This window comes from Globicephala melas, chromosome X (genome assembly GCF_963455315.2).
Source record: "Globicephala melas chromosome X, mGloMel1.2, whole genome shotgun sequence".
Classification (NCBI taxonomy): Eukaryota; Metazoa; Chordata; class Mammalia; order Artiodactyla; family Delphinidae; genus Globicephala; species Globicephala melas.
The window spans coordinates 3585193-3606774 of record NC_083335.1 but is presented as its reverse complement, the minus strand read 5'-3'; the positions used below and the strand labels follow the sequence as shown (position 1 = coordinate 3606774).

Here is a 21582-nt window from a genome sequence, read left to right as displayed (position 1 = left end):
TATACATATGCATATGGCTGAGTAATATTCCATGGTATATATGTGCCACATCTTCTTTATCCATTCATCTGTTGATGGACACTTAGGTTGCTTTCATGTCCTGGCTGTTGTAAATAGTTCTGCAGTGAACATTGGGGTGCATGTGTCTTCTTGAGTTATGGTTTTCTCTGGGTATATATATGCCCAGTAGTGGGATTTCTGGATCACATGGTAGTTCTAGCTTGGCTCCATTTGCATTCACCTTGGTAATTTTCTTCAGTGCTAGGAAAATCATAACTTTCCTCAAAAAAAGAAAAGAAAGAAAGCCAAGTTTGGAAGACAAACCTGAGAAGAGGCTCAGCTGCTGAATTCAGTGTAACAACCCCTTTGGGGAAGAATTAGGTACACTGTGAAGAATATCCACTCCAGTGTGCCATTAGTTCCAAAGAAGGGCTCCTTGTAGAGTTGAAGGCTCAGTTCGGTTTCCAAGAACTTCCTCACTGTTCTTCATTCTAAAAGATTTGTGGCAATTCCTTGCCCCATGAGGCAGCCAGGAACTTGTGTTATAAACTGCTATAAATCAAGAACTTTGATGCTGTTCTGAGTAATCCAGTAGGAACAAGACTTTCTCAAATAGTTTAACTAAATGATGCTTATTGTTAATTTACCCTAGCATCCCATTAGCTGTCCACAGAGATTTTTATTATCCAACATAAATAGTGAGAATGAGGTGGGTCTTATTTGAAAGACATGGGGTTAGGGTATATAATTACCTTCAGGCTGTTTCAAATAGAGTATTAGTATATATTTATGTTATACTTATTTTTGAATCCTCTAGTTAGCCATTATGACTAGTATCAACTGTGTTTTACAGTGATCTTGTGTCATGTTTAAAATAATCATAAGGATGTATATATATTTTGCTCAAACATTTGATCTCCAGATGAAGCCCACCCTTGGTTTGAGCCAACTGTGGTTCATGATTGTGTGCGAGCAGAATACGATGAGATCTTTGTAGCCGGGCATCATCATCAACTTCCTACCCTTCTTCTCAGTTTCATGTCTGCCATACACACCAGCTCCCACTCCTAGACTTCTATTTTATCATATAAAATTTGTAATCGGTATATGATTCACTGATCCTAAAATATACCCTTTAGAAGAGTACACTTTAGTGGTTTTTCAGAGTGTTCAAAAGGCTGTGCAAACATCACCATTATGTAATTCTAGAACATTTTTGTCAACTCCCCAGGAAACCCCTTACCCATTAGTAGTCATTCCCCATTCTCCTTCCCCCCAGATCCTGGCACCAGTAATCTATTTTCTGTCTCTATGGGTCTGCCTATTCTGGACAGTTCATTCATTATAAATGGAATCTATTTTTATTGTGGTTAAATGCACATAACGTAAAATTTCTATCTTAACCATTTTTAAATGTACAGTTCATTAATGTCACGTACATTCATATTGTTGCATAACCAATCTCTAGGACTGTTTAAATCTTGCAAAACCTAAGCTCTATACCCATAAATGACAATTTTCCATTTCCTCTTTTCTCTAACCTCTGGCTACCAGCCCACCATTCATTCTACTTTCTGTCTATATAAATTTGACTACTCTAGGTACCTCATATAAGTGGAGTTATACAGTATATGCTATTTTGGGAACAGCTTATTTCACTTAGCATAATGCCTTCAAGCTTCATCCATTTTGTATCATCAATTAGTACTTCGCTCATTTTTATGGCCCAATAATATTCCATTTTATGGATATTCCATATTTTGTTTATCCATTCATCAATTGACTGACATTTGGGTTGTTTCCATTTCTTTGGCTCTTCTGAATAATGCTGTATGAGCATTCCTGTACAAGTTTTTGTATGCACATACGTTTTCAATTCTCCTGGGCATATACCTAGGAGTTGAACTGCTGGGTCCTATAGTAACTCTATGTTTAACCTTTTGAGGAACTGCCAGACTGTTTTCCAATGTGGCTATATTGACATTCCCACCAGCAGGGCATGAAGGTTCCAATTTCTCCACATCCTTGACAATACTTCCTCACCCACCACCCACCCTCATACTTTCTGATCCAACCCAGGGCAGAGGGAGCCAGATGAGAGGGGACTATAGCTGTTCCCAAGGTATACTGACAAGAAGGCCAGTAATTGGATCAAAAAAATTTTTTAAACAAGAACTCTTTGTTTTCTACTTTTTTTAAAGCTCATTCTGAACCCTTAGTTTTTGACAGGTGATTGGACTGCTCGTGGTAGGCTGGGTGGAGCCAGAGTCCACTCTGGGTTTGAATGCCAGTTCTATCTCTTGGGACTAGTTATTTAACTTTCCAGGGTCTGTTTCTCTCTTCTGTAAAAAGAGGTCAAATCACACTTACATGAAATGTATGTGAAAGAATCTACACACATCTGGTGCAGAATAGGTACACAGTAAATCTCCATTTATTTGTTTTTTTATTGAATGTTAAAATCTTTTAAAAATTGAATGTGTACTAAAATTTCCTTTGATTTCAGCCCTTGGGTATTTCTTGTTGAGGTCTGCTGGTTTTTCATGACAGGTAACACAGAGAAAGTGGTGAATACTCGGGTGGCTTTTCTGGAGAGAAGAACATTTGGTTGATGTTTTAAAAAGGAGGGACATGAAACCCCTACACATTTCAGTATTTTTTAAGCTTCATGGCCTGAGATGAGCTGCGCACCTTGCGGCTACAGTTGTCACGGTAAGTGGTGTTTTCTTTCCATCGCAATGGAAGCCACAAATAATTACACGAATGCTGAAAAAAAAAAAAAAAAAAGACCAGAGGGCAAAAGCTTGCCTTGCTCACAGTCTTTAAGTGAGGACGTTTTCTCCTATGAAGTCGTCTTAGGTTCTGCGCCAGAAGCCTGTGCTTTTGGTTTCAGCTGCCCCAGGATGGCTCAGGCAGTAGTAACTACTTCAGAACAGAGAGGAATAGAGTCCCAGGGCTCTTTACTTGGGGTGGGGAAGTCAGCTCTAGGGTCTTTACCAGCCACCTTAAAAAGATGGAAGAGGTCAGTGATGGCCCAACCTTCCTGAGGTCTCCCATAAAAAGAGAAATGAGCAAAAAGGCTGGAACTAGGGTGAGCAAGGGAGGTGCCTAGGGCACAAAATTTAAGGAGGCATTCAGTCTCAGGGTTGTGGAAGACTACATGGGCTGTTTGGAAATATGAAAGGTGGGATGCTGAGGCTGCTCAGAGGAGAAATTTATCTGACCTACCTAACATGAAATCACAAATTAAATTCACCCCCACACCCTGCCCTGTCCTGTTCCTCTACCACACATGGGCTTGATGCTGTCAACCCCCATGGGATCTCTGGTCTCTGGAGTTGCAGGCGGTTGTGGTGGAGTGGAAGAGCATCAGAGTTGAGAAGCTTTGGGCAGGTGAACAATGCGGCACGGCTAGCACAGAGGTAGTACCACTGCAGGAACCAGGAAGCTGGAAAGGAGGCCTTGGGCTAGATTGGGGAGGCAAAGACAAACTAACATCTATCAAGTCCAGTATTTGTCAAACAAAGGGAAGCCCCCCTCTCTCCGCAAGCCCCAGCCACTGGTTTGGGTGGCTAGAGAGGCCAGAGAAAACCAGGACAGCTAAAGAACCATTGTCATGGTCTAGCACCAAGGTCTACACTAGGGGTCCAGAGCAATGACCAAGATCCTCAGCTGAAACTGACTTGAATGCACTGGAATGGGAGATGTCTTGTGCCCACTCTATTATTTCCTTACCAAAGAACTTCCTGAAGAACTGCGTATAGTTTGGAAGGCAGCTTTTGCCAGAGACCCCTTTCTTTTCTTTCCTTTTTTTTTTTGTAAAAAACAAACAAAGACAAACAAACAAATGAACAAAACTTGTTTGCTTTTATTTTTGGCATCTTTATTTTTTAAAAAGAAAGGTTGATCTTAGGAAATTGGGATAGCGACTCATCCTGCCATGTGAAGTCCAGGCCACCTGTGAACTCCCCCAAATCCCATGCCCACATACATGGGCATGCACACACCACGTACCCATATGAGAGTCCTCTTAGATTCCGATAAGAGGAAAAGATGGTGTCAGTGGCACAGAGCCGGGGACTCGCTGGTCACCTTGAACCAGAGTGTTCCCTGTTGCAGATGTCCCAGAAACATGCCCTTCTATTCTTTCTCTTGTTATCAGTTTATTATAAAAGGATATAATTCAGGAACAGCCAGATGGAAGGGATACATAGGACAGGTATGTGGGAAGGGGGACCTCCTTGGTTAAGTTTATTTCTAAGTATTTTATTCTTTTTGATGCTGTTGTAAATGGAATTGTTTTCTGTTATGTCTTCTTAAATTGACTCTTTTATTATTATGAAATGTTACTCTTTATCTCTGGTAGTATTACTTGCTCTGCAGTCTACATTGTCTAATATGAATATAGCCACTCCATTTTTCTTATGACTAGAATTTGCATGGTATCTAGTTTTTCATCCTTTAACTTTAAACTTCTCTTCATCATTGTACCTAAATATCTCTCCTGTAGAAAAGAGTAGAGGTCAGCCTCGATTTATTTCTCCAGTCTGACAATCCTTATCTTTTAATTGAGGTTTTTAGACTATTTTCATTTAATGTAATTATTGATATGCTTCTGTTTAAGTCTATCTTTCTATTTGTTGGGGATTTAGGAAGAGCTTTAGAAGCCCGTTCATCCTCTGTTTCAAAGCAACCATTTTGTAGGGGCAAAATACACGTGGGCATGATAAAGTGGGAGCAGCCCAGGCTTGCCGTCTGGGCACAGCTGAGCTCTAGCCCTCAGATTCTGCACTATCCTTCTCACGGGATTCAATGGACCTCAGTGTCCTCAGTTAGAAAGTGATGGGCTGGGGCCGGGCCACCTAGGAAGCCAGCCTGGATATGCCAGCATCACCAAGGCAGGAGCCCCAGCAAGTTCCCTACTCACACCCACCCACATCATTGTGGGAGCCTTTGGGGAGCTTCACGAACACTCTGTAGGTTGGAGAACACAGGTAATATCAATGTTCTAAACTGATTCTTTAAGTTGGGAGTAGAGGAAGAAGAAAGCATGTTTGTTTGAGCTCTCTGAGAACATATTTTAACATCTTTTTTTTTTCTTTTTAGTTAATGATCTCCCAGAAGGAGAGATTATTTTTTTTCAGGGTTCCAATGTCAGAACATGTCTTTCCATAGTTTGTCACATCAAAATATTTAGTAAAAGTTATAGCAAAGTTATATGTATATAAAATAAGATATATATATATAATATATATAATAAATATCGTGTATATAGTGTAAATATCGTGTAAATATCACCTATATTTATGTATATAATAAGATTATATATATATCTTCTAACTGTTGTGGAGTGAGGACAGAAAAGTAGCCATTAAAATTGGGATGGTATTAGAGGAGGTGAGAATGGGATTGGGCCTTCCCCAATAGCCAGGAATGAGGGAAGCCAACAGCATCCCCGCCATGGGAATGATGTGACATGAGCACTTTTAGAGGCCATTCTGGCTGCTGGGGAGAGAACAGTTTGGAGGGGCCGAGAGTGTGGGTAGTGAGGACTCTAGTCAAGAGTGCAGGTTAGAGCTGATGCCGTCGTGGACTTAAACAGGGCTAGTGATGGGGGAGGACAGTTCACACACCTTTTTCGCCTAAAGAGCATTTTTAGCACCAGAAAGTATGACTCTGTTTTTGGAATTTTTGCCTGGAGCAACAACCATGCCCTATCGGAGGGGCCTGGCATCTAGAAGCAGATCTTTTCTCAGGCACATACTCCTGGCTTAATGGAGAATGTAGTACATAACAAAATAGCGGCCATCCACTTTCTATTTGATGGATAGAATGGAAAAGCATAAAGACATTAAGAGAAGATCCTTCCAGAATTCATTAATGGATTTTTAAAACTTCAAAATGAATTAAAATAACAGTTCTTAAGTTCCTCTCATGTGTATATCATTGAATTTTCCGAAAAGTAAAATAGACCATAATTCATTAAGGTATACTACTATATATTCATATCATACGAGGAAAAATGGGGGACTTTTAATGGAACCTCAAATCACACACTGATCAGTGTATTTCAGATGTAGTAGAAATATTACCACAGCTCCACAAAATGGCCTCTGAATGAACTGGAGATGGACGAGTGTGTGGGTGTCCTTACAAGCCAGGAGTGACTTGATGTTGGTTTTGTGCAAGCGCGTTCTCTTTTCCCTTAAGTGATGTGAAAATGAGATACTTATCTCCTTTGGGGACGAAGCAAAGAACCAGCAGTTTGATGGTCACACAGAGATAAAACCTTACATCACTTTTTTTTTTTTTGTCTTCCAGGGAATTTCTTTGGAGACGTCCATGGAATTTGGGGGCTTGCTATAGAGGCTACTCATGGCTGTCCTTTCTTTGCAGAGGAGTGCTTACCTAATGTCCGATATCAGCTGGTCCCCCGTGAGAAAGACCAGAGATAAGGTGGTGCCTCTAAGCAAGACCAGTGGAAGCTCCTCAAATCCTGCCTGCTGTGTCCAGGGGGATGGAAGCCCTCCCTGGTTTGGTGAGTATTCTATTGTGAATACTGATGGTAATTACAGCCCCACTGACCAGGGCCTCCTTCCTCCTAGGCCCAGTGCCAGGCACTCTGCATGCATCGTCCCATCAAATCCTCCCAACTCTATGAGGCAGGTATTATTTATTATTGGGCCTGCCATGGCTTCAGAGATGTTAATTATCTTCTCCAGGACCGGCCAGGATTTCTACTCAAGCCCAAGGTCTTCCTGCTCTGCTACTGCTAATCTCTCTGTTTTGGGGGGTGAGTTATGCCTCGTTTCCAAGGAAGCCTGGCTGATGGTTATTAGGATTAATGCATTTAATAATCCCTCTGTTTTGAATGTTGTCTCTGACAACTCAGCACTAATTGCATAATTAAAGTTAATTAATGCTAATGATGTGCTCTACAAATGACAAGCATTACATACCTATATGCTATCATTACCCACTTGCATGCAGTCTGGCACTGAAAGAATCCATTTATTTAAGGATAAAAAGAACATGAAAGTTGGTGAAGATGGGACCTGACTTTTCTGCCCCCCTTGCAACATTGTGCTTTGGCATTTGGGAAGTGTTACCTAAATGCCTGCCTCACTAAACATCTTTTTGCTCTATTGTTTCCTGGTTGTTGCAGATGTCATGCCATGCTGAAGCTTTTAAACTTAATAATTAGAGTTTGTAGTGCTTGAAAGGTGTAATACAGCTACAAATCAGAATGATCTACTTAAAATACACTTCGGGAGGACTCATGTTGTTTCAAAATCAGTCCCTCCTGGAACTGAGTTCAGGAGCTTCTTTCTAAACTCCATGAACGTTTAGGATTTTTATCTTTAATTTTAGCATGGAGAAAAGACTACTCCACAGAGTGGTGCATCCCACCTCCCCGAGTTTTAATGAGATATGATTGACAAATTAAAAATACATATTTAAGGTGTACCACGTGATGTTTTGATATGTGTATACATTGTGAAATGATTGAGTGATCCAGTTTTTTGTTTCTTTGTTTGTTTGTGGGCTTTTTTGCTGCACCCTGCTTGGCTTGTGGGATCTTTGTTCCCTAACCAGGGATCGAACCCGGGCCTTGGCGGTGAAAGCACAGGGTCCTAACTACTGGCCTGCCAGGGAATTCCCTTCAGTGATTCAGTTTTGAAATCAGAAGGATTGCACTGGAGATAGAAAGTTCTGGAGAACTTTTTGTGGCATATCCTCCTTGTCTGAGGGGCAAGAGTTGTCACTATTATGAATTAAGTTTAATATTAGTGGTGTTAAATTCATACTTCCTTTGTTCATCGTGCACTGCATGCTGGATCTGAATTAAAGTTGGGTACCCATCTTTCAACTCATTGAAGGTCCTTTTCACAAAATTGGCCAGCTTGAGAAAACATGTAGTGTTAAATCTTTCCTCAGGAAGGATTATTTGATTCTGGAGGGACTGACTGAGGGAGGTTGTGGAATTGTCTTCCCTAAAGAGTCTTCAGAAACAGACTTGGGACATCAGATCATGTAATGCAGGGCAACCGTGCAAAGCTCTGGTGGGTGTCTCTCCAGGGAAAGGCAGGAAACGAGGGCAGATGGGGAAGGGTGAAAGTAACTGCCTTGCCCTTTGGATGGCCATGCTTTTGGCAGGTGAAGTGCAACATTCTTTAGTTGCTTTCCCTTTGATCTCTGGAGGTTCCAGGCACAGCTCAGCCCACCCTGCAGAGCAGCGAGCAGCGAGAGGCGAGCAGTGAACGGCGAGTGGCGTCACCTGACAGGACTGAATATTCGACACTTCGGTATGGCCGAGATTTTGGTTCCTCTCCAGCTACAGCAGCCCTTTTGATCAGGAGAGATGTGGAACTAACCACATTGGAGCCCAGATTGGACCCGAAAGGGCTCCATCTTCCGGCTCCACACCCCTCATCCGGCGCTACTTGACGGGAATTCGGGGATCGAGGAAGGGCGGAGTGCCTGGCGCGGAAGGAGCTTTCCCAACCTCAGGTTGCGAAAAGGCTTCGGGAGCCCCAGCACCTAACAGTGTGAGTGGAGACGCCCCTGCTTTGCACCCTGGGAGTCTCATTTCAGGACCTTCCGCACCTTCAGTGACACCGGAGGCCACGGAGGAGCTTCGAGGGCTCACTGTGCCCACCTCTTACGTAAACCCCTGGCCCTCAGCTCCCTGCTCACGGTGGAGACTTCGGACAGGGTGAGTGCGGTGGGCTGGGGCCTTGCAGGTGAGGGCCACTCTGACGCAATGGGCCTTGAGTGGCGGGAAGCCATTTTGCCCCGTGCTCTGTGAACCTCTTGGAGAGACGTTTCCCCTGGGCCTTCGTCTTCCTGAGCACCCCGGCAGGGAGGGCTGGTTGGGAGGCCCACGGGGTGCCTCGGTGTGAAGCCAGGCATTTTGAGGCCTCCGTGTGGCAGCCATTACAGGTGTCCTGGCAGGAGGCACTCTTTGACTCCTCTTCAGAAACTTCGAGGAAGTTCCCAGCATCAACCTAAACTTCAGAAACAGATTGAGGCAGGTGAGCAAGGAACAAAGCCAGAGGCTCTCCTGGGCACGTGGACCCGGTGGGCCTCCATTAGCACAGTGGAAAGCAAGAGACCAGCCTGCTTTAGTAGCCCAAGCAGTTGGTCTGCTGGGAGGCTTCACACTTTCTGATTCTGAGGGCCGCTTTGCAAGGGTAGCTTTTCAAAGGATCCACTTGAGGGTTTTGTTTGTTTTTGTGAGTTTTTTAATATTAAAATTTTAACTATTGCATCATTTCAGTGTTTTTTTAGAAATTGAAGTACAGTTAATTTATAATATTGCATTAGTTTCATGTTTACAGTGTAGTAATTCACTATTTTTGCAGATTATATTCCTTCATAGGTTATTGCAAGATAATGGGTATAATTTGCTGTCCTATACAGTACATCCTCGTTGCTTATCTATTTTATACCTAGGAGTTTTCATCTGTTAATCCCATACCTCTAATTTGCCCCTCTACCCTCCTCTTTCCCCTTTGGTAACCTCTAGTTTGTTATTCTGGCTCTGTGAGTCTGTTTCTGTTTTTTAAATAAGTTCATTTGTATCATTTTTTAGATTCCACACATAGGTGATATGAGACTTGTCTTTGTCTAACTTACTTTGCTGAGTATGGTAACCTCGAGGTCCATCCATGTTGCTGCGAATGACATTATTTCATTCTTTTCAGTGGCTGAGTAGTATTCTATTGTATATATGTACTGCATCTTCTTTATCCATTCCTCTGTCGATGGACACTTAGGCTGCTTCCGTGTCTTGGCTATTGTAAGTAATGCTGCTATGAACATTGGGGTGCAAGTATCATTTTATATTAGTGGATACTTTTGTTTTTCATTTTTCGAATGCACTGGCATTCGGATATGTGTGTGAGTGCATCAGGACTCAGAGCACAGAATACCTGGCTACACCAGAAAATCCCTTCTTGTAAAATGCAGTAAAACATACAAGCTGAAGCCACATCTATGTACTTAAAAAGCTGTAGTATGTGTGACTGAAGCCTAAATAAATATAAACAAATGCCCCTAGAGCAATAAGTAAATAGGACTCCCCAAAGTAAAGAAAGTCAACAAAAACTAAGTGAACAACTCAGTCTGAGGAAAAGCTTTTATGGTTGGTAGAACAACTTACGTTAAAATGGCTTTATTGTGTTTAAATTGATGTTTCTAAAACTGTTCTTTCTTTGAGGAATGTAGTCAAATTGGTTCAGAGAGGGAAGGAACTCTTGAAGTTTTGAATTCGTTTTCTGTAGAATGGCATGTTCTGGACCTCCTTGTGTGGGGAGAGCGGAGACTGTGGCTTTTAACTCTTCTGTGAATTTTAAAAATGGAGTTTTTACTTAATAATGGGACCAGATGAGCTCAATATATAGGTAGAGTCACTTAATTAATTATTTTCCTGATTTCACTTTGTTACTGGCAAACACTTACCGGCTTCGTTCTATAAATTCAAATTCTGCTTGTAAATAGTGACATCGTTTACAACTCTGAAAGTCAAACTACCATGAAGCTATGTGCTAGGGGTTTGAAACTGGGAATATCCAAAAAAATCTCCATGAAATGTGATCAGGTCATAAATATTTTAAAACAGGGATGCCTAGATACCCGCGCAGCCTGTGCTGATGTTGGCTGTGGAGGTGGCAGTGGCGAGGTTAGTGGCTAGCAAACTAGGGAAGTGTTTGCTTAAAGGTACCAAGTGATTTGGAGGTTGTAAGCAAGTAGGAGAAGCTAGGATTTTTAAGATTTCAAGGAATTCTGCTCTTTCTCAGGTGAAGCAAAACCCGAAAGAGAAGAGAATAGACAGATAGCTGAGGAATCTGGCAAGGCTGGGAGAGAAAAAGTAGAGGGCAAGGTCTGTATAGTTTCCCTGCTGTTTTTCTGGGGCTTACTGAGCAGTAGATTGCTAACTTCTCTGACCCCAAACATGAATAAGGAATTTGAAAGCAAGAATAATTATCATAGAGAAATTTTGCATCGTGATTTTTCAACCTATTTCTTTAAACAAAATGAAATAAGAGGATCAACTTTTCACATAATGACTAACCCCTCAAAAAAGGATGATTTTTCCTTTTTTAATTTAAAATGGCGGATGGGGAGCCCCAGAGCTGTAATTGCTTGATATCGAGGGAGCAGTGTGGGCAGGCAGGCCAGTGAATCATCCAGGGGTCTGGATGGGGCAACTGGGGTTACTTTATGCGTAACTGAATTAAAATGAAGATGGTCCTTTGCTTGTATAGCTCAGTAGCTTGAGGTGTTCCCTGCGGAGGACCTTGGCTGGTGGGTGAGGCCAGTGGGGGTGGTGTGATGACCCAAGGAGGGACAGTCGGCTTTTCTCATCGTGGCTGGTTATTTTACCACTAAATGATTCTCTTTTGGGTCCTTGCCTTGTGGATGTTGCTATTTCTATCAGGAAACTGCATTTTTAAACAGTGCTATGAACGATTTTCATGTACAGTATATCTTCATAGGATCTTAATGGAACAAACACCTGCTTTGATCCTACTTATTCTCCCTTATTTTGAAATTAGTTGCTTAACTCTGAATATCATGGCAGAGGGAATTCTCAGGCTGCAAGTCCATCCCAGACAATGGCAAGACCTCTTAGTAGGTCTCTTCTAACCCAGGGCTGCAGCTGTACAAAGGAGAAAATGTCATTTCCTGAGTAATCACACATTCCTCCTGCTTTATAAAATAAAGCAATTCTGCACTCAGATAGCCAGTTTATTTTAATTACTCTGGAAGGCATGAACAGTGATCACATTTAGAAATAAATACTGTCAACAGAAGTGCTTGCTCTAGAAAACAGTCCAGTTGTGTCTGAAGTACCTAGTTTTGTTTTGGTTATTTCTCTGCCTGTTCTAGAAGAAAAGGGAGGATTGAGGTGTGGCTACACCAAGGCATCCAAAAAGGATCCTTTCCATGAAATTTCAGGGAATAGTTGGAAAACATTTGACCCATGACTTTGAAAGTACTTGGGCCAGTGTGGCCAGGTGGGAGAGGCCTCTGGGCTTAGTGATGAGAAGGCCTGGGTACCAACCCTCTCATCAGTCAGTCAGTACACAGGGAGATACCTGCCTCTGAGCATGGGCCTGGCACTTGCGGGGAGAGGAGGGAACTGGACCCTTCCATCTGCCAAGAGCAGGCTGAGCTGGAAATAAGACCCAGAGTCGTCGAGGTTTCTGTGGACTCTTGGCATCTCTTGATGGCTCTGGTGTGGGAAAACTGAGTCATGTCTACCTGCTCTACCCATAAAAACTGCTCTGTCTGTCATGCCCTGGTCACTTATGCTATGTCTGAATGTTGATAGCTGCAAGCTACGTGTGGCAAAGGTTCCCACTGGGTTTTCAAGGTGATAATCCCGGAACATCAGTCTCTTGAAAGACAAGAGGCAAATAATTGTCAGGTTTTGTAATAGAGCACATAAACCTCCTTTGAAGTTGGCCTCCCTGTTTAGGCCCTGCAAAGAAACTTTACATTTTCCCTTTGTCCTTTATCAAGAGCTTAAGATCTCTGGCAGACTTTTCCTAAACACCACATAAATATTAAACTGACTTACAAATATTGTTTATGAGAAACAGAATATTGTTCTTGTGGTTTGATATATATTTTTGGGTATGTGTCTTGACTTGAGTCTAGCTAATGTCCCACTCGGGAAGGATGCTTTGGAGGTTGATGAGTTTTTCGTCTGATTCTATTTCTAACTATTAAGTGCACTATTTAAGTAACAGGTTGTTCTTTAATTATACAGTGTGCATGACCACTAATAAATGTGCCCCATATTTAAATATACAAGTGGTTCCTTTGGGAGGGCAGAGAGCCAAGAGCAGTCAGCCTTTCACATGCTAATACCTGAGATCAAGGCATACTAGATAGTACTCAATCAAGCCATAATATTTAGCTTTGGAAATTAAAGCATAAATTCATGAATTTGATTAGCATTCTTCTCTCTGCATTATATATTTAACCATAATATATGCATGCACCAATGTTCCAAGATTTTTCCTTTCTGTTTTTATGTCTTGGCAATGTATGTTTTACTTCCTACAGTATTTGTTAAATTTGTGAAGGCTGTTGTTTTTCAGGACAAAACCAAGAGATTTTGAACTCCTAGTGTGTCTTCTTGTTGCTTGTCCCCTTATTAATGTAAACCTTAGACTTTCCATGGAGCTGCCCCTCCTTTATGGTATCTGATGCTACTGAGAGAGACCTTATGGGTTCGTGGTATTAGGGCTTAGCACCATTTTACAGGTGCTCAGAGAGGCCAGGTGACTTGCCTAAGGACACACAGCTACTGCAGAACTGGGACTGGATTCTAAGCATTCTGACTTCAAGAATGTTGATTTACACTTTTTTTTCTACTTTTTATTGAAGCATAGTTGATTTACAATATTCTGTAAGTTTTGGGTGACAACAGAGTGATTTAACATTTTTATTGATTATACTCCATTTAATGTTATTATAAAATATTGGCTATATTCCCTGTGCTGTACCTTGTAGCTTATTTATTTATTTACTTATTTATTTACTTATTTTCTGGGACAGCGTTCTCTCAGTGGGGAAGTAGAAATGAGGTCTCCACCTCACGCCCCAAACTAAGTTCAGATACCAAGTGGCTTAAATAGCTAGATGTGAAAAGCAAAACTTTTTTTTTAATCTTTATTGGAGTATAATTGCTTTACAATGGTGTGTTAGTTTCTGCTTTACAACAAAATGAATCAGTTATATATATACATATGTTCCCATATCTCTTCCCTCTTGCTTCTCCCTCCCTCCCACCCTCCCTATCCCACCCCTCCAGGCGGTCACAGAGCACCCAGCTGATCTCCCTGTGCTATGCGGCTGCTTCCCACTAGCTATCTACCTTACGTTTGGTAGTGTATATATGTCCATGCCACTCTCTCGCTTTGTCACAGCTCACCCTTCCCCCTCCCCATATCCTCAAGTCCATTCTCTAGTAGGTCTGTGTCTTTATTCCCGTCTTACCCCTAGGTTCTTCATGACATTTTTTTTCTTAAATTCCATATATATGTGTTAGCACACGGTATTTATCTCTCTCTTTATGACTTACTTCACTCTGTATGACAGATTCTAGGTCTACCCACCTCATTACAAACAGCTCAATTTCATGTCTTTTTATGGCTGAGTAATATTCTTTTGTATATATGTGCCACGTCTTCTTTATCCATTCATCCAATGATGGACACTTAGGTTGTTTCCATCTCCGGGCTATTGTAAATAAAGCTGCAGTGAACATTTTGATACACGACTGTCTTTGAATTTTGGTATCAAGGTGATGGTGGCCTCGTAGAAGGAGTTTGGGAGTGTTCCTCCCTCTGCTATATTTTGGAAGAGTTTGAGAAGGATAGTTGTTTGCTCTTCTCTAAATGTTTGATAGAATTCGCCTGTGAAGCCATCTGGTCCTGGGCTTTTGTTTGTTGGAAGATTTTTAATCACAGTTTCAATTTCAGTGCTTGTGATTGGTCTGTTCATATTTTCTATTTCTTCCTGATTCAGTCTTGGCAGGTTGTGCATTTCTAAGAATTTGTCCATTTCTTCCAGGTTGTCCATTTTATTGGCATAGAGTTGCTTGTAGTGATCTCTCATGATCCTGTGTATTTCTGCAGTGTCAGTTGTTACTTCTCCTTTTTCATTTCTGATTCTATTGATTTGAGTCTTCTCCCTTTTTTTCTTGATGAGTCTGGCTAATGGTTTATCAATTTTGTTTATCTTCTCAAAGAACCAGCTTTTAGTTTTATTGATCATTGCTATCATTTCCTTCATTTCTTTTTCCTTTATTTCCGATCTGATTTTTATGATTTCTTTTCTTCTGCTAACTTTGGGGTTTTTTTGTTCTTCTTTCTCTAATTGCTTTAGATGCAAGGTTAAGTTGTTTATTCGAGATGTTTCCTGTTTCTTAAGGTAGGATTGTATTGCTATAAACTTCCCTCTTAGAACTGTTTTTGCTGCATCCCATAGATTTTGGGTCGTCGTGTCTCCATTGTCATTTGTTTCTAGGTATTTTTTGATTTCCTCTTTGATTTCTTCAGTGATCACTTCGTTATTAAGTAGTGTATTGTTTAGCCTCCATGTGTTTGTATTTTTTACAGATCTTTTCCTGTAACTGATATCTAGTCTCATAGCGTTGTGGTCGGAAAAGATACTTGATACAATTTCAATTTTCTTAAATTTACCAAGGCTTGATTTGTGACCCAAGATATGATCTATCCTGGAGATGTTCCATGAGCACTTGAGAAAAATGTGTATTCTGTTGTTTTGGATGGAATGTGCTGTAAATATCATTTAAGTCCATCTTGTTTAATGTATCATTTAAAGCTTGTGTTTCCTTATTTATTTTCATTTTGGATGATCTGTCCATTGGTGATAGTGGGGTGTTAAAGTCCCCTACTATGAATGTGTTACTGTCGATTTCCCCTTTTATGGCTGTTAGTATTTGCCTTATGTATTGAGGTGCTCCTATGTTGGGTGCATAAATATTTACAATTGTTATATCTTCTTTTTGGATCGATCCCTTGATCATTATGTAGTGTCCTTCTTTGTCTCTTCTAATAGTCTTTATTTTAAAGTCTATTTTGTCTGACATGAGAATTGCTACTCCAGCTTTCTTTTGGTTTCCATTTGCATGAAATATCTTTTTCCATCCCCTTACTTTCAGTCTGTATGTGTCTCTAGGTCTGAAGTGGGTCTCTTGTAGACAGCATATATAAGGGTCTTGTTTTTGTATCCATTCAGCCAATCTGTGTCATTTGGTGGGAGCATTTAGTCCATTCACATTTAAGGTAATTATCAATATGTATGTTCCTATTCCCATTTTCTTAATTGTTTTGGGTTCGTTATTATAGGTCTTTTCCTTCTCTTGTGTTTCTTGCCTAGAGAAGTTCCTTTAGCAGTTGTTGTAGAGCTGGTTTGGTGTTGCTGAACTCTTTCAGCTTTTGCTTGTCTGTAAAGGTTTTAATTTCTCCATCAAATCTGAATGTGATCCTTGCTGGGTAGAGTAGTCTTGGCTGCAGGTTTTTCTCCTTCATCACTTTCAGTACGTCCTGCCACTCCCTTCTGGCTTGTAGGGTTTCTGCTGAGAGAGCAGCTGTTAACCTTATGGGGATTCCCTTATGTGTTATTTGTTGTTTTTCCCTTGCTGCTTTTAATATGTTTTCTTTGTATTTAATTTTTGACAGTTTGATTAATATGTGTCTTGGCGTGTTTCTCCTTGGATTTATCCTGTATGGGACTCTCTGTGCTTCCTAAACTTGATTAACTATTTCCTTTCCCATATTAGGGAAGTTTTCAACTCTAATCTCTTCAAATATTTTCTCAGTTCGTTTCTTTTTCTCTTCTTCTTCTGGGACCCCTATAATTCGAATGTTGGTGCATTTAATGTTGTCCCAGAGGTCTCTGAGACTGTCCTCAGTTCTTTTCATTCTTTTTTCTTTATTCTGCTCTGCAGTAGTTATTTCCACTATTTTTTCTTCCAGGTCACTTATCCGTTCTTCTGCCCCTGTTATTGTGCTATTGATCCCATCTAGAGTATTTTTCATTTCATTTATTGTTCATCGTTGTTTGTTTCATCTTTAGTTCTTCTAGGTCCTTGTTAAATGTTTCTTGCATTTTCTCGATTTTATTTCCAAGACTTTGGATCATCTTTACTATCATTATTCTGAATTCTTTTTCAGGTAGACTGCCTATTTCCTCTTCATTTGTTAGGTCTGGTGGGTTTCTATCTTGCTCCTTCATCTGCTGTGTGTTTTTCTGTCTTCTCATCTTGCTTATATTACTGTGTTTGGCGTCTCCTTTTTGCAGGTTGCAGCTTCGTAGTTCCCGTTGTTTTTTGTGTCTGTCCCCAGTGGCTAAGGTTGGTTCAGTGGGTTGTGTAGGCTTCCTGGTGGAGGGGACTAGTGCCTGTGTTCTGGTGGTTGAGGTTGGATCTTGTCTCTCTGGTGGGCAGGTCCACGTCTGGTGGTGTGTTTTGGGGTGTCTGTAGACTTACTATGATTTTGGGCCGCCTCTCTGCTAATGGGTGGGGTTGTGTTCCTGACTGGCTAGTTGTTTGGCACAGGGTGTCCAGCACTGTGGCTTGCTGGTCGTTGAGTGAAGCTGGGTGCTGGTGTTGAGATGGAGATCTCTGGGAGATTTTCACCGTTTGATATTATGTGGAGCTGGGAGGTCTCTTGTGGACCAGTGTCCTGAAGTTGGCTCTCCCACCTCAGAGGCACAGCACTGACTCCTGGCTGCAGCATCAAGAGCCTTTCATCCACAGGGCTCCGTAATTTGGGATGATTGGTTGTCTATTCATGTATTGCACAGATTCAGGGTGCATCAAGTTGGTTGTGGAGCTTTAATCCGCTGCTCCTGAGGGTTGCTGGGAGAGATTTCCCTTTCTCTTCTTTGTTCCAATAGCTCCCGGGGTTCAGCTTTGAATTTGGCCCCGCCTCTGCGTGTAGGTCGCCGGAGGGTGTATGTTTTTCCGCTCAGAACAGGACGGGCTTAAAGGAGCCGCTGATTCGGGGGCTCTGGCTCACTCAGGCCGAGGGGGAGGGAGGGGCGTGGAGTGCGGGGCGGGCCTGCGGCGGCAGAGGACACTGTGATGTTGCACCAGCCTAAGGTGCTCCGTGCGTTCTCCTGGGTGAGTTGTCCCTGGATCCCGGGACCCTGGCAGTGGCGGGCGGCACAGGCTCCCCAAAATGGGGGTGTGGATAGTGATCTGTGTTCGCTCACAGGCTTCTTGGTGGCGGCAGCAGCAGCCTTAGTGTTTCCCGCCCGTCTCTGGGGTCCGCGCTTTTAGCCGCGGCTCGCGCCCGTCTCTGGAGCTCCTTTAAGCGGCGCTCTTAATCCCCTCTCCTCGCGCACCAGGAAACAAAGAGGGAAGAAAAAGTCTCTTGCCTCTTTGGCAGGTTCAGACTTTTCCCTGGACTCCCTCCCGGCCAGCCATGGCGCACTAACCCCCTGCAGGCTGTGTTCACGCCGCCAACCCCAGTCCTCTCCCTGCGGTCCGACCGAAGCCCGAGCCTCAGCTCCCAGCCCCGCCCGCCCCGGCGGGTGAGCAGACAAGCCTCTCGGCCTGGTGAGTGCTGGTCAGCACCGACCCTCCCTGCGGGAATCTCTCCCCGCTTTGCCCTCCGCACCCTTGTGGCTGCGCTCTCCTCCGCGGTACCGAAGCTTCCCCCCTCCGCCACCCGCAGTCTCCGCCCACGAAGGGGCTTCTAGTGTGTGGAACCTTTCCTCCTCCACGGCTCCTTCCCAGTGGTGCAGGTCCCATCCCTATCCTTTTGTCTCTGTTTATTCTTTTTTCTTTTGCCCTACCCAGGTATGTGGGGGGTTTCTTGCCTTTTGGGAGGTCTGAGGTCTTCTGCCAGCATTCAGTAGGTGTTCTGTAGGAGTTGTTCCACGTGTAGATGTATTTCTGGTGTATCTGTGGGGCGGAAGGTGATCTCCGCATCTTACTCTTCCCCCATCTTCACGGAAGCCGCTTATTTATTTTATACATAGTAGTTTGTACCTCTTAATTACCTACCCCTTTTTTGCCCCTCCCCCCTTCCCTCTCCCCACTGCTAGCTACTAGTTTGTTCCCTGTACTTTGAGTCTGTTTCTGTATTGTTATCTTCACTAGTTTGTTGTGTTTTTTTAGATTCCACATGTAAGTGATATCATACAGTATTTGTCTTTCTCTGTCTAACTTATGTCCCTAAGCATAATACCCTCCAGGTGCAGGAGTGAGCAAGTGTGTGTGCACACTCTTCATGAGTGGAGTCTAGGTTTCCTACAGCCCTCTTGTAAGTGCCACTGGTTTTCATACTAGCTAAGAGGTCTTTGAACTAACTGCTCGCTCACCAGGGGGCATCTCTGAGCCCATGATATGCCCCTCTTCTCCTGTGTCCCCTCGTAGGGGAGTGGGTCCTGACCTGCTCGCTTCTCTTCCCTTCCTACCTGACTTTGTGTGGATATTTGTAGCCTTAGTTGTAGAAGGGTCTTTCTGCCAGTCTCCTGTTTGTTTTCAGTGAGGATTGCTTTTCATGTAGATGTAACTTTGATGTGTTTGTGAAGGGAGGTGAGCTCCAATCCACATCCTCCTACTCCACCATCTTCCTCCTGTCTGATTTCCACTAGTTTTGCAACCTTGTTAAGCCACTTGAGTAATAATTTTTAAAGTGTGGATTAAAGCAAGTTTTTTTTTTTTTTTTTTTGGCTTGCTATACTCTAACTTCAGGTCTCCCATTTGGGGGAATGAACTTGTAAGTCAGTTGCTTCTTCATTGAAAGCAATAAATATATCACTTAGTCTAGGCATAAGTTGTGAAAGCTTCACTGTGCTTCCCAGGCTGGGTCAAGACCACTTTGAAGCATTCCTGGGTACCATGCAGACAGAACTTAGTCAAGGCTGTTTATTCTTTGCCTTCTCTAGTATCGGCTCTGTTTGCTGATCTTCTCAGGAAACCTAGGAGCGAGCTCTGCTATATAGCATGGACCACACAGCGCTTTGAAATGAGGAAGCTTTAAAGTCACAGGCAAGAGTTTGACTGGGAAGTTGAAGGGTCTGTCTGCAGGAAAGGATTGTACTTTGAGGTGAAGTTCACAAACAAAGTCAATCAACATGAAGAATCTGGAAACTCTCAGTGCGAGCTGTTTCATTTTTCTGTGCATTCCACAGGAAACAAGTGGGAACCTCTTGTGTAAAGTTCCAGCATATGTGGTCACAGAAGGTATTTGAACTGTACTGCGCAGGGAGGATATTGCAGCTGTCAGTGAGGGCGTTCGCAGAGCTTCCCTTTAACGTGACTGTGTCTTAACCATCAATTCGGAGAAAAGGAATTGTGCGAGAGTGGAACCGGGAAGAGGGTGTTCGGCGTGGGCGCAGCCAAGAGTCAGCAACAATGAGGGAGATCATTTTAAGTGAGGAGGTCCACAGTTTTTCATTCAGGAAATGGAAGGTTTCTTTGGCCCCTCTTTCTAAGTTGAGAACTGTGTAGCTAATAAATTGAGAACATTTTTAGTAAAGTGGTATGTATATTTTTTAATCTTTTATGTGATATTGGCACATAATTCATATATAGATCTTAAATTATTTTTGTTTTATATGGGTTTTCATTATTGAATATGGCCCCTTTTAAAGAAAATGTTCAGCAGCTTCTGGGAGACAATTTCCCTGCTTTATTGGGTAAGGCAGCCTAGGGTACATAGAAGAATGGAACAGAATTCAGGAAAACTGGGGAATTACCTTAAGGTAAGGGGGTTAAGATAACTTAGGAGAAACCACTTCAATTTGAAAGGGCTTATTTGTTAGTTGAAAAATAGGGATCAGTTAGACTTGCCCGAGAACAAACTGTATTTACAGAATTTTCAGAGCTCCATTAAAAAGACTGGAAAGAAATCATCTGAAACGGCAGCATGTGCCTCTGAGTGGTAGAATTGTTTGCGTTGAGTCTCCATTCTGTTTTGTAAATTTAACACTCTCAAAAGGAAGAAAACAAAAATCAATTTCTTTAAAAAAAATGAAATCACAAAAGAAACCAGAAACCTGGCTCTTTCCCAGCGTTCTAATAAGAAATGATTATAGAGTTCTACAAAACTGTCGAAGGGCCTTCAAGGTGCTGAAAGGTTTTTGATCTCTTTAGCAAGTATTGTAGGGAATGGCTTTGCTGGAGCTCCCAGCTCCCTCAGCCCCTTTCCTCTGCGGAGGTCGGGCCCCAGGACCTTGGTCTTGAGTGGTGAGTGCCCAGCATGCAGCCAGGAGCACTACAAGTAGGCACTCCCTCGTGGAGCACCTTTTGCGTCTGAGGCTGACAATTGTCCTGCCTCGTATTGGGTAAGCCCTCGGCCTGTGGACTGCCAGCTGCCTGAGTGTTACCAAGAGGAGATGGTTCATTCACTCTTTCACTGTGGATTGTCAGCTGAATAAAGCGGCCCACCACAGCCTGGGGGACAAAAGCTCTCCATTAGGATTACACTGCCAGGTTGGAGAATGGCTCTTTCAACGCTGCAAGGCCTCAAATAGGGGCTGTACTCAGCAGACCACCTTTATGCAAATCCCTCTTCTTTGTCCAAAGGCCCCCGTGACAGAGGCCAGCTAAGCCTTTCTGGGCAGATGGGCTTTGTGCAGGGCTGGGAGGGAGATCACCCAGGTTAGGTGTTTCCAGGAAGAAAAGCAGATAGAACTGGTTTTGTAAAATGCTAGTACTAATAAATTGAATGTGTCTGTTGTTTCCAGTTCTCTCCTGGTTTCTTTCCTGATCCTGGACTTCCTCATAATCTTCCGGGGTGGAGAAGCTGCTTGGTCTGTGCTCCTCGCTTGCTTGGGCTCTCTTCTCTCTCCCGGCTGCCGCTCACTCCCTCTATCCTTCTCATTGAATATTTCCAAGGTCTTATATTCCCCTCCTCAGGTCAGTCCCTTGGGGCACTATAGTGATGAGTCGAATTTCAAATATTCTTTGTGTGCGTCTTATAGAATAAACTAGAAGAGATCGCCAAGTCATGTGTCCAACTATTGTTCTTATCTATTGGTCGAATCGATAATTCTTATCAAATAGAGGGTGGGTTTTCC

The 21582-nt window shown here is 42.7% G+C and overlaps 1 protein-coding gene across 1 annotated transcript in view; it reads left to right on the top strand.

The window, feature by feature from the left end:
• PASD1 (PAS domain containing repressor 1) overlaps window positions 1–21582 on the top strand; it is a 160408-nt gene that overhangs the window by 32282 nt on the left and 106544 nt on the right. The window contains exons 4-7 of the mRNA XM_060292996.1: window positions 8203–8306; window positions 8596–8716; window positions 8981–9035; window positions 10803–10885. Of these exons, the coding sequence (XP_060148979.1) occupies window positions 8203–8306; window positions 8596–8716; window positions 8981–9035; window positions 10803–10885 (363 nt within the window). The remainder of the gene's footprint in view (window positions 1–8202; window positions 8307–8595; window positions 8717–8980; window positions 9036–10802; window positions 10886–21582) is intronic.